Source organism: Choloepus didactylus, chromosome X (assembly GCF_015220235.1).
Source record: "Choloepus didactylus isolate mChoDid1 chromosome X, mChoDid1.pri, whole genome shotgun sequence".
NCBI classification, from domain to species: domain Eukaryota; kingdom Metazoa; phylum Chordata; class Mammalia; order Pilosa; family Megalonychidae; genus Choloepus; species Choloepus didactylus.
The window spans coordinates 13,064,187-13,077,388 of record NC_051334.1 but is presented as its reverse complement, the minus strand read 5'-3'; the positions used below and the strand labels follow the sequence as shown (position 1 = coordinate 13,077,388).

At 40.8% G+C, this 13,202-nt stretch overlaps 2 protein-coding genes across 4 annotated transcripts in view; one reads left to right on the top strand and one right to left on the bottom strand.

The window, feature by feature from the left end:
- Positions 1–2,222, bottom strand: part of CA5B (carbonic anhydrase 5B) — a 105,455-nt gene extending 103,233 nt beyond the window's left edge. For both annotated transcript variants that reach the window (XM_037822583.1, XM_037822586.1), the window contains exons 1-2: positions 2,123–2,222; positions 74–227 (exon numbers count right to left, since the gene is read on the bottom strand). The gene's annotated coding sequence lies outside the window, so the exon portion shown is untranslated. The remainder of the gene's footprint in view (positions 1–73; positions 228–2,122) is intronic.
- A 163-nt stretch (positions 2,223–2,385) lies between these two features.
- The window catches only part of CLTRN (collectrin, amino acid transport regulator), a 70,220-nt gene continuing 59,403 nt past the window's right edge, over positions 2,386–13,202 (top strand). Inside the window, exons 1-2 of one of the 2 annotated variants that reach the window (XM_037822419.1) lie at positions 2,386–2,686; positions 9,177–9,303. In XM_037822419.1, coding sequence (XP_037678347.1) covers positions 9,283–9,303 — 21 coding nt within the window. In that variant the 5' untranslated portion in view covers positions 2,386–2,686; positions 9,177–9,282. The remainder of the gene's footprint in view (positions 2,687–9,176; positions 9,304–13,202) is intronic. The other variant, XM_037822420.1, reaches the window with a different exon arrangement.

Below are 13,202 nucleotides of genomic sequence, written 5' to 3'. Positions count from 1 at the left end.
CGACAAATAGCACAGGTGAGTTTCAGAAAACAAGCAGCCTTCCTTGCTGTCTATAAGGAAGCTGTGTACTCACAGGCTCGGTTCCGGGTTTTGTAGGTGCAGGTGTAGATGCTACAGGGCCTGAATGGTGTGGGCCTGGGAACCTGCATCCTCCTCTACAGCAGTCCGTGGGGAAACAGCTGGCACATGACCCTCAGGCTGTTCAGCCTGCAGGCAATGCTAGATTTCTGGGAAGAGGGAGTAAGTTTTTTGTTGAGATTAGAACAACAGTGAGCTATTTCAGAAGGGCTTTTATGCTTAAAATAACTCAAGGCTGCTTGAATGATCATAATTAATGGTTTTCTAGCTACTGAAGACTATACTAAACATTTTTCAGCTAAAGGATTATATTGAGTATTTTTTTTATCTATTCCGCTATCACAAGGGTGAACAAGGCATGATCCCTACCTTCCAGGTGCTTAATTTCTCCTTTTAAAGCACAAAAAGATAAAAGGAAGGCACACTAAAGACATTTTTCACTTAACTACTTCCACCTTAACTCATCTTCTTTCCAAGAAGAATAGAAGATAGACACATAAAACCACATTTATGATTTCTAGGGGTGCTGAGCAATGAGGCAAACATTCTGATTTCATCCAACCCCCCTTTTCATGAACTTCTTACTACTAATTAGCCATGAATTAGCTCTTCTGCACTGTACTGCTGTCCTTGGATTGGCTACATGTAAGTGAAAAGAGAAAAAATCACACCTTACTAGGAGTGTCCAAGGAAAGCAGAAAGCATAGTTAATTCATATTACTCCTCCACAAGAAACAATTGAGGGCTCTGGGCATAACTCTTAAACTTGTCATCAACAAGTCATCTGCACAGACAACGACTATAAAGTGAAGCACAGCATGGTAAGAAGCCAGTCTTTGGGCTCCCCGCCATGGGCTTTGCTGTATACATCCCTTTGCCAACAAACATGCCATCTTCAGAGAGGTGGAGTGGCACGGTGACCACATTCAAAAGGCCTGGTAGGAAGTTTGTGAACCCCAGGGTTCCCCACCTCCATCCTAACTCCCTGCCTAGGGTCTTGAGGCCAGTGATATCTAAGTATGTCTGCATTGCCCAAAGGTGCATGAAATTCTCAAAGCAAGTTAAAATCACTTTGTGTGCACATGTATGAATACATATTTTGGAGGGAGCATTTATGTCAAAATGTTTGAGGAAATGAGGAATTACCTTGTTTAAGATAGGGAAAAGTCTGACTCAGGGTTTCAAAGACAGACTCTAATAAACCTTCAAGAGATTACCTAGATAGCATCTGGAGCCAGTTAAGAGTGCCTTGTTTACAAATACCTTTCATTAACTCACCTAACTGCAGGGTTACAGAGTAGTAGACGTTGGGTCATCTCAATTTACAACCTGATTCTGTTTTTCCCCCCTAAACTTTTTATTATGGGAGACATCAAACTTATAAAAGTATAGCAAGGATAATACAATGTCAGCTATGTACCCAATTCCCCATCTCAACAATTATCCATTCGTGGCCAATCATATTCATTGATACCCTCCACTCCCCTCCCCCGGATCATTTTGAAGCAAATCCCAGGCATCACATCAATTTATATGTGATTCTGTTTTTTATAGGAAATTTTTCTGCTAATTTTATGGTTTCTTCTCCGTGGAAAGTATTGGCAGGAAACAGCCTCTGGTTTTAGTTTACTCAAAGAATATTAAAACTATTAATTTTTCAAAATGGCAAAAAAGCCCAATAACCCGATAGCCTTTCTCAGTATCTAACTATCCCTTTATCAAAACACCTCCCTTTGCTTTTTTTTCCCACAGAACAAGAAATTTTATTATTCCTTTGCTCTTGATAATGTGTCCTAACCTTCGAAGGCCATGTTCACCGTGAAAGTCCATACTTTATAACTGAAGTTCAACAGAATAAAAGGATTACATGATCTGAAATGTTTTAAATCATCACAATGTACACCCCTAACCGTTTCCAAGAAATCCAGAACCAGAGAAACAGTAAAACAGTAGTTCAGAAACACCGTCCAAAAAGTTGTTTCTGTTACTCCAAATGGTGTAAGGGATGAGAAAGCTGGAGGCTTTGGTCCACTGCTGCCCTCACCTGAGCGTTTCTGCTGAGCGCGAACCTCACTGCTTGCTCTCTGAGCAGCGGTTCCAGAGCGCAGCCATCTTGGCTACGCACCCACGCCTCTCGCCACGCCTCTCAAGCCTGGGGATCCCCCCCCTTCACTTTCCCTGTGGCCACGCCCCCGAGATGGCCTTACGTACCGCCGTAGCAACGCCCCTCTCGCCCAGACCCGCCCATAGCAACTCCCGCCTTCGATACGTGCCTTCCGACGCGGCCACGCCCCTGCCGTGAGATCCGTCTCGTCACGCCTCTCCCGCGCCTGAGACGTTGGCTGAGAGGTTCCCCGACTCGCTCCACGCTTCCTTGCTGCACGCTCTTAGGACGCCCCCCTGCGGGCGGCACCTGAGCCTGGGAACTGGCTGAGGAGCGGGCGGGGCCCGCAGTGCCCCTGGGAAACCCGCCTGGGTCCAAGTGCTAGACGCTGGCGCCCTTTGCCGCGTGAAACGAGGTCATGAATCCATTATCCTCGTCTAAAAAGTGACTTTTTTTCAGGTTTCCCTCAGCTCCAATTACCACGATTTGATGAACAGAGACTGGGTAAGAAACACAGCTGGTGGACCGGTGGTGGAACCGTGTTCCTTCCAGTCAGTCTTCATGTCCACTAACCCGACCTTTGGAACCGCGTTGCTTTCAGGCAGTTTTCATGTTCACTAACCCGATCTGTGGAAAAGATTTCCTTCACTAGTGTTCGCTAGCTCGACCTGTGGAACCGAGTTCCTCCCAGCCCTTTAAATGCTAGGCGACTCCGTGGAGTAAGCAGCACGCCTCCCCTTCCTGCTGGCGTGTCCTCGTGGCCTTTCCCCAAGTAGACCGACCCTCTGGTTGCGGCCTCCTGCCCCGAGATTATTCTTTCTCTCCTTGCTCCCTACATTTACAATTCTGGGTCCATTGAAAGAAAAGGAAGGGTTTATAACCAGCTTTTTTCCCTGTCCAGAAACCTCTGGGTTGGGTCCTGCTGCGCGAAGAGCATTCTCCCTTAGGCACGTACTCCTCCATTGAAACCGTATTTATCAAGTACCGTATTACCCTGACAAGTGAGGCGACTCTTAAAGAACTTGCAGCCTGAAGTTTCTCCAGCTTGGGTTTTGATGGGACAAGGAAGGATGAAAAAGTTAAGGACGGTGTGGTAAGGGGTTGATAGGTGGACAAGAACTTTATATGTGCGGGTATCTATGATGGGACTAGCAGGAATAATTTTGGACAACAAAATAGGAAAACAATTTTATAGCAATTTCTACAGCCCTTTAACAAATTCTCAATAACTATACATTGAATGTATAATTCTTCATATGCCAGTAATAAAGTTTTGTCTTTTTTTTAAACTTTTTTAGAACTTTTAATTTTGAAATACTTTCAAACTTTCAGGACAGTTAGGTAAATAATACAAACTCCATACAGAAGACTACCCCCACCCCCTTAGATTCCCAGATCCACCAATTTTAACATTTTGCCACATTTGGCATATCATTCTATCTATCTGCCTATCAATCCATCTACCTGTGTCTATTTTAAAGCCATTTTCTGAACACTTGAGTGTAGGTTGTATACGTCGTGTTCCTTGAACAGTTAATACTGCCATGTACATTTCCCAAGAGCAAGGATATTCACTTATGTAACCACCTGAAGTGCAGTTATCCAGTTCAAGAAATTTAATATCAATATAAAGCCTACAGTCTATATTCCAATTTCTACATGTGTCCCAGTAATGTCATTTTGGGTCTTTTCTCTTCCCTGGTTTGATCCCATCCAGGATCATGTATTGCATTTAATTGTCTCTTTAGTTGCTTTTTCTTTTTTCTTTCATTTTTTTAAATTGTGAGAACATATATGCAACATAAACTTTCCAATTTCATTCACCCCCAAGCATACCATTCAGTGGGATTAATCATATTCACTATGTTGCGGTGCCCTCACCACCTTCCTAAAACCTTCCCCTCTCCCCAGACAGAAGCCCTATACCCATTATGTATCAACTCCCCATTCTCTCTGCTGACCCCAACCCCACAAATTGTACTCTAATTTCTGTCTCTAGGAGCTTGCATATTCTCTGATATTTTTGGCAGTTATCATGGGGCTTAAATTTAATATCCTAAATCCATAAAAATCTTGATTGCTTTGATACCAACTTCACTTCAAGTGTACACAAACTATATTCTATACCCCCTGACCCCCCACCTTTACGTAGTTCTTGTTACATGTTTATACATTATGAGTCCCAAACTACTGATTTATTATTACATTTTATGTGTTTTCCTTTTAGATCCTATAGAAGGTACAAGGGAGTTACAAATAGTACTGGGATTTCTATTTAGTCCTGTGGTTACTCTTATATAGGAGATCTTTATTTCTTCATGTGGCTTTGATCTATTGTCTATTGTCCTATCCTTTCAACTTTCAGAATTCTCTGAACATCTCTTTTAGGGGTGGTCTTGTGGTGATTGGACTCCCTCAGCTTATGTTTATTTGGAAATGTCTTAATCTCATTTTGGAAAGATGGTTTTGGCTGATATAGAATTATTCTGGTTGGCAATTTTTTGCTTTCATTACATGTTAGTTCTCTTTCTCTTCCCACCTTCCATTCCATTTCTGCCTTGAAAACATTGGAATTATTCAAAATCTTGAGCTAGAAGGCCCATAGGAAAAGAACTATTTTTAACAGAACACTTTTATTAAGCCCCCCTTGACTCTGAGAACTCTTAACTCATCTATACAAAATGTTTCAATTGTCAGAACCTGTATAAGTTACTGCAGTAATTTTGTGTAATTAGTTATACCTCACCTTTTTCCACATATGTTTTGAGGCAATTTTTCAAAATATAGACAGTCCTGGATAAAAGAAATCGTTGAAGGAACAAGGGAAAGGGGAACTTAATGGAAGGGAATTATGCAGCCAACGATAAGAGTAACGCTTCAGTATATGCATGCCATTTGATCTTGAACTTTTTCCTTTTGAGCACATTAGGAAAGTATCCTTGTTGAAGGCAGGCCAGAGATTTGACTACAGACTTCAGAGTGGTCATAGAAAAGAGGTCTAACAATCATTTTTAAGATTTCCCAGTGTTCAAAAGATAAAATCTCACCAGGATTTTGTTCATTTGTTTGTTTTTTAGAAGGGCAGTGTTCCAGTTTGCTAATGCTACCAGAATGCAAAACACCAGAAATGGATTGGCTTTATAAAAGGGAGTTTATTTGGTTACACAGTTACAGTCTTAAGGCCATAAAGTGTCCATCAACAATCGGGTACTTACACTGGAGGATGGCCAATGGTGTCCGGAAAACCTCTGTTAGCTGGGAAGGCATGTGGCTGGCGTCTGCTCCGGAGTTCTGGTTTCAAAACGGCTTTCTCCCAGGACGTTCATCTCTAGGCTTCAGCTTCTCTCCAAAATGTCATTCTCAGCTGCTCTTGGGGCATTTGTCCTCTCTTAGCTTCTCCAGAGCAGAAGTCTGCTTTCAAAGGCCGTCTCCAAAATGTCTCTATAAACTGCAGTTCCTCTCTCAGCTCCTGTGCATTCTTCAAAGTGTCCCTCTTGGCTGTAGCAAGCCGGCTCCTTCTGTCTGAGCTTATATAGTGCTCCGGTAAACTAGTCAAGGCCCATGCTGAATGGGCGGGGCCATGCCTCCATGGAAATTATCCAATGAAAGAGCCCGCCCACAGCTGAGTGATCACATCTCCACAGAAACATCCAATCAAGTCTCCAACTCAATCAACACCAATAGGTTTCCTGCCCACACAATACTGCATCAAAGATAATGGCGTTTTGGGGGACATAATACATCCAAACCAGCACAGGCAGTTTTTTAAATTGATTTTTAGATCTGAGAGAAACCTCTATTCCTCATAAATATGATGCTGTGAGCTAAGTGGGAAATAAGTGTGGCAAGTAGTTACTCATAGATCCCCTCAATGTCAACTGTTGCCACAATCAATGAAATCAATTCCATGAGCCATCAAAACTCTTCCCTTCAACTGAGTACACAGGCCCTCAATGGTCTGACTCAATTCAAGGTCGTATTTAGATCGGTCCTCCATGGTGGCAAGTAGGTCAACTCCAATCCATTCACAGCAGCTGCCTGAATATCTGTGTTGAATAGTTTTGTGGCTGAGTCCAGGCTCAGAAGGGAAAGATCTGTGGTTGAGTCACAGTGTTTGTCGTGGGTGCTGAATGGGTGAGTGGTTGCATGCAGCAATCTATCTGGCATCTCTGACTTGGAAAAATAGGGATCTGCCTGCAGGTCTTTCAGGCAGTCCTCAAAAATACATTTATCATTATAAGGCTTGGTATAAATTTCAGACATTAGAGGGTTCAAGGTCATTGTCGCTGGCCAAAACCTAAGGGCAGAAACTCTGAGATGTTGATTAATTCACATGCTTTGTACAAGGGTAGTTTAAGGTTCTGTTATGCAAATGAGGCCATCTAACAAAAAGGTACATAGTCCAATAGACCCTCCACCTCTTCATACAGGTTGGCAAAGGAAGTCCCAATAGGCAGGGCTAAACACTTCTGGGTGACCTCCAGCTGGCAGCCACATAGGCAATTAGAACCAAAAATCCTACTCCATAGAGCATGGCTTCGATTAATTTAGCTAGGAAAAACATGCCTTACCTGCCAAGACCGTGAGAAGATTCTCAATATAACACCCAAGAATGCTGGATATAATTAAACATCTAGTAAGTAAGTAACATCAGTGAAGTCTTGCTTTTACTACCTGGGGCTCATTATAATGTACTGGTCTTCATGCACAAGATGACACACATGGACAGGCATATATGCATCCCACTTAAGATACTATCCTTTAAATTTCCTACCTTAGAATATAAAGTTGGCAGACTTACATTTACTCAGGTTGTCTGAGTTAATTTTTTTTTCCAAGCAGTAGTGATTAACTTTTTCTTCATTAAAAAATGTTACCCATTGAAAAAGAAGACAAAGTTCATAATAGTTATGGCTGTTAATTAACCTACACTTTTGAAGTACCTTTTGATTATCCTAATTTCATAAATTTTTCTCATCTTAAAAAAGGGCATAAAGTATCAGAGTGAAACCAAAATATTCCAAGCCCAGGGTTCTTATTTATCATAGATCTTGGAAATTGTTTTTCTCTGACTTGGAATGAAAAAAAACTATGATGCACCTCAAGATTCTTCCTTCCCAACAGTCCTGAGTTTCTTTAAAATTCTGGTTTATCATTCAAATTAGTCTCTTCAGTTTTATTAGGCAATCAAATATTTATGGGCTATAAAAAATGCAGAAACGAGTCAAATGTAGTCCCTGCTCTCCAGGAACTTAAAATTTTGTAGGAGACAAAAGTAAATCATGTTGGCAATAGATGGATGTAAACATTTGAACAAGATACTATGGGAACATAGGAGAAGGTGAGAATCAAAAGAAAGTGGATTAGCTGTGATTGTTTACTTAGGATGGATTATATGTGTGAATAAAACTGTTTAAAAAATAAACAGAAAGATACAAGTGCTGGAAAAAAAAAAGTGGATTAGATAAGTCAGTAATAAAACTACAACAAAAGCAAAAAAAAAAGGGAGGTGATAATTGAGCTAGACTTGGAACAATGGCTAAGATGCTTTAATAATCAAGTTAGGGAAATTGTGTGAAAACCAAACAAACACAAAGAGAACAGACGTAGGAAAGGCAGACTTGCAGGGCTAGCTGGTAGAATAGTTCACAGGAGGACTGGAAGGAGATACTAGTTTAGATGCATCTGAACAGCCAAGTTGAGTTCAAATCTTGGAGTCCTACTAATGCAAAGCCAAAGGGTTTGGATTCTCTTACACAGGCACAGGGGTCTAATGAGTATTTTAATGTGGGAATGATGTCAATGTAAGTGTGGAGGAGAAGGCGGACAATGGAAGGTAGGAAGGACATTCCATGACAGGGGTTAGATGTGCCGGTATTTACTAATCAAGAGCTGCTAGACTGGTAGCCCATAGGTGCCCAGGGCTGGAACAGCCAATGAAGCTCTTATACCTTTGGCAGAGGGGAAGTTGGATGAAATCCATTTGCTAGATTTTGAAAGGCCCCAGTGGGTGGTGGGAATTTTCCAGGCGGCAAGTGGAAAGGTCGTGCTGGGTTTTATTGGGGGCAGATGCTGCCAGGCTAATGGGAAACATCACTTAAGGGTATTCCCACTGGTCAAGGCAGACCTGTTGAAGCTGAGCCTAAGAGGTCTTCCAAATCTGATTGTTGCATTTTTTGGTAAAACCAACACAGAACAGACAAAGCAAATAACCATCAGTAGTTTTGACATCGACAAGAGCTTCAGTCATGGTCTGCCATTTTTTGACCATGAAACACATTTTGTCATGGGTAAGATCCATGCCATGGAAGTTGGTTAGGCAGGTTTTGCCCTGCACATCCTCAGTAATTAGCTTGAATTTTCTAAATGCAGCTTCATCATTCTGCAGATCGGCAAGGTTCACTTCAAAAAACACGACCCTTAAGGCCATCAGATGCAATTTTGGCTCCTTGATTCCTTATAACTAGTGTTTTCCCAATATTTCTTGTATTAAACATTGCTGGTACTTTCACATCATACCAATCTTTCTTAGAAATTGGATCAACCACTTTCTTCTTGGCTTCCTTTTTGCCACCTTTTCTAAGGTGCTTGTTCTTTCCATCCACCATGGTGCTGCTAAGAGAGCCAAAAGGGCTGAATTTGTTTTACTAGGTTACAAATTACTCTGCCCCACCACTCTTAAAATCTTTCCACCGCCATCTCTTCTGCATAAGTCCCTGAGTGTGGAAACAGGAGGGTACAGGTTTACAGACTGCCATATTGAGAAGTGAGCCTACAGTTATAATATAAACAGCAACAAGATAGACAAATAATTAACATTCTAGTAGATTCTTAAGGATGAGCTAAACAAGTTAAGTTTCATGCATAAACAAGTCAGGTTTCATCTGGATAATTTGTGTAAGGAGAAGCCTATCTGTGTTTATTGTATTTAGTTTGTAACTTGGCTTTCAGCTCCCTCACATGTTGCAATTTATTTCTTACCTTTTATAAATAGCTCCCTGCCTTTACTGCAGAGATGAAAAATGGAAACAACTGGAAAGAAGGAAAAAGAAACAGCCCAGAGTCCTATCTCAGTCCCAAGATGATCATTTTAGAAAAGAATGCTGTCCATTTTGAATAATGTAAGTCTGCTGTTTGGAGGTCCGCTTGTCCTAGGCTGATTTCTTAACTTAACATTCATATGTTTAGCCCAGATTGTTCTATTGTTCTACCTTGATATTTTAGGTGCCTATTGGAAATTTTCACTCACCCGTTTTGCCGTTGAAATCTGTGCCTCACTAACATTTACTCCATTTTCTTTTCAAACTGTAAATATGTTAGAGAATTTATTATTATTAATATAGTTTTCATTTATTGGATGCCTATTATGTCAGTCACTAAGCACAAAGCATACACTCATTTAATACAAAATTATGAGTAAGTACTGCCCTTAGCACCCTATTAGAGGGAAAGAAATACTGAGTGAGATTTTGCATGAGGGCTGGTCCTCAGCTCACTGTCTGAGGCCAAAAGGAGCAGTCCTGTGCCCAGATGCCATTAACCCTTGAGGTTACTATGCCGGCCCTTACCTAGTAAGGCCATTCCTTATGATTACATCATATGCTGCCTAGCTTCTAATAAGCTTAACAGGTGTTGCTGTTGCTCAAAGAGTTTACTCATTATGAAATCTTAGCAAAAAACTAAACTACACACAAACTCCAATTTTCCATCACAACTTTGTAATTTAATATTATTAGTATAATCAACTGTGCTGGTTTGTATATATTATGTCCCCCAGAAAAAGCCATATTCTTTAATGCCTTCTTCTAAGGGCAGACATATTAGTGTTGATCAAGTTGGAACCTTTGGATTAGGTTGTGTCCATGGAGATGTGACCCAGCCAACTGTAGGTGATAACTCTGATTGGATAATTTCCATGGAGGTGTGGCCCCGCCCATTCAGCCTAGGCCTTGATTGGTTCACTGGAGCTCTATAAAAGCTCAGAGAGAAGGAGCTTATAGCTAGCTGGAGCAGAGATAGACATTTTTTTTTCTTAAATTCAGTTTCATTGAAATACATTCACATACCATACAATCATCTATGGTATACAATCAACTGTTCACAGTATGATCATATGCATTCATCACCACAATCTGTTTCTGAACATTTTCCTTACATCAGAAAGAATCAGAATCAGAATAAAAAATTAAAGTGAAAAAAGAACACCTAAACCATCCCCCCCATCCCACCCTATTTGTCATTTAGTTTTTATCCCCATTTTTCTACTCATCCATCCATACAGTAAAGGGAGTGTGATCCACAAGGTTTTCACAATCACACTGTCACCCCTTGTAATCTACATTATTATATAATCATCTTCAGGAGTCCAGACTACTGGGTTGGAGTTTGGTAGTTTCAGGTATTTACTTCTAGCTATTCCAATACATTAAAACCTAAGAGGTGTTATCTATATAGTGCATAAGAATGTCCACCACAGTGACCTCTCGACTCCATTTGAAATCTCTCAGCCACTGAAACTATTTCATCTCATTTTGCATCCCCCTTTTGGTCAAGAAGATATTCTCAATCCCACAATGCTGGGTCCAGATTCATCCCCGGGAGTCATATCCTGCGTTGTCAGGGAGATTCACACCCCTGGGAGTCAGGTCCCACATAGAGGGGAGGGCAGTGAGTTCACCTGCCGAGGTGGCTCAGTTAGAGAGAGGGCCACATCTGAGCAACAAAGAGGTACTCGGGGGGAGACTCTTAGACACAATTATATGCAAGTGTAGCCTCTCCTTTGCAGTAACTAGCTTCATAAGGGCAAGTCCCACAATCGAGGGCTCAGCACATCAAGCCGCCAGTCCCAATGTTTGTGACAACATCAACACCAGTCCATTGAGGAAGTCCAACACTTCTGAACCTTCCCCCAGCTCCTCAGGGTGGGGGGAGGAGGAGGCTGTAAATATATTTTTTATTCTCTGCCCAAATTACTTCGGGATGTGTCACTATTTCACTCTAACCTATACTAACCTATCATATCTCACTTCCTATTCAAAGTTCCATGTAACTGTGGTGTTTGAACAAACCTACTGTAGCGTTATACTGTTTAGAAAATATAGATCCTGCACCAAATAGACATCTCTTCCCTTGGTCTCATATGGAAGTTGAAGTTTTAAAATACAGTCAGTTTCGACCTTTACCCTTTGGCCCGGTTTGCCCTAGTCTTAACCAGATCTGCTTCATTCATATCACTAATTGAAGTCTGGGCTCTTTTTCAGCTTTTTTTTTTTTAACAGTTGCTGTATGTGCCAATACTGACATTCATATCTGCCGAGCTCTAGCTCTGAGTTTCAGGTGTTTCAGAGATACGCATTGTTCCAGAGACCAATAAGGTTATACACTAAGGGATCAGCATCTCAAAGTTTAGAAGTAGGCATTACAATTCAGGAATAGAGTTGACTGCTGTAAGAGCTTACAGTCTAGGGACTATTACAATAATCATATCCACGTTAGGCTATGTTCTAAGATTCAATTCTGAGTTTACAGATTGTAGTTAGTCCATATTGGTGAGACATTATAGTGTTTGCCTTTATTTCTGGCGTACTTCACTCAAATACTGTGTACAGGATCCATTCACCTCGTTGTGTGACTCACAGCTTCACTCCTTCTCATAGTTGCTCAATGTTCCATTGTATGCATATGCCACAGTTCACCATTCTGTTCCTCAGTCTATGTACCCTTAGGTCACCTCCACCCATTGCAAATCATGGTTACTGTCTCCGTGAACACCAATTTGCAAATGTCCATTCATGTCTCTGCTCTCAGATCTTCAAATGACATACCCCATAATGAGGTTGCAGGACCTTATGGTCCCCACATACTTAACTTTTTGTGGAACCACCGCACTGACCTTCAGAAAGGCCATACCATTCTACTTGCTCATCAACAGTAGATAGGTACATCCCTCTCACCATGTTTTCTCCAACACTTTTACTCCTATATATATTTTTTCCTAAAATTTTATAGAGTTATATTCACATACCATACATTTATCCACAGTGTACAATCAGTTGTTCATGGTATCGTCATAAAGTTGCACATTTATCACCACAATCAGCACTTGAACATATTGTTTACTACAAGAAAAATTGGTTTTTTTTTAGCAATAATAAAAAAAATGATAAAAAGAAAAATAACATGTCATACAATACAATATAATAGTAAGGACAGAAAATAACACCACTACCAAGAATCCCATATTCCTCCCCTATATCCCCCTCTCATATACACTTAGCATTGGCATATTGCCTTTGTTACATTTAATGGAGGTATATTACAATGTTACTGTTGACCATAGACTCCAGTTTGCTTTGATTATGTTTTTTCCCGAAGACCATTCCTTTTTCAACACTCTACATGGTTGACATTCATTTGCTCTCCCACATGCCAAAAACATTTTTATATTTGTATATTTAGTAACAGTTATTGGCCATTCCAGTTTTTGCCAAGTTATACAGTCCCAGTCTTTATCATCTATCTTTACCTCTGGTGTCATATATTCTCCTATCCCACCTCTTTCAGCTTTACTCACAGACATCTTTGTTCAGTGTACTTACAATACTGTGCTACCATCACACAGTATTATGCTATCTATTTCTGGATCTATACAATGAATCCTAAACATTCTGTAGTCCTTCAGCATCAAATGGCTGGTCTCTGCCCTCTTTCTATCTCCTGGTTCCCTGTGTTGTCAGCTTTTAACTCCCAAAGTTTGTTCATTAATGTCTGTTCATATTAGTGAGACCATACAGAATCTGTCCTTTTGTTTCTGGCCAACTTCACTCAACTTCACTAACTTCTGGCTAATGTCCTCAAGGTTCATCCATATTATTATATTATCCATGTCTTTGTTCTGTCTTACAGCTGCATAATATTCCATCATGTGTGTATACCACAGTTTGTTTATCCACTTGTCCGTTGATGGACATTTGGGCTGTTTCCATCTCTTGGCAATTGTGAATAATGCTGCAATAAACAT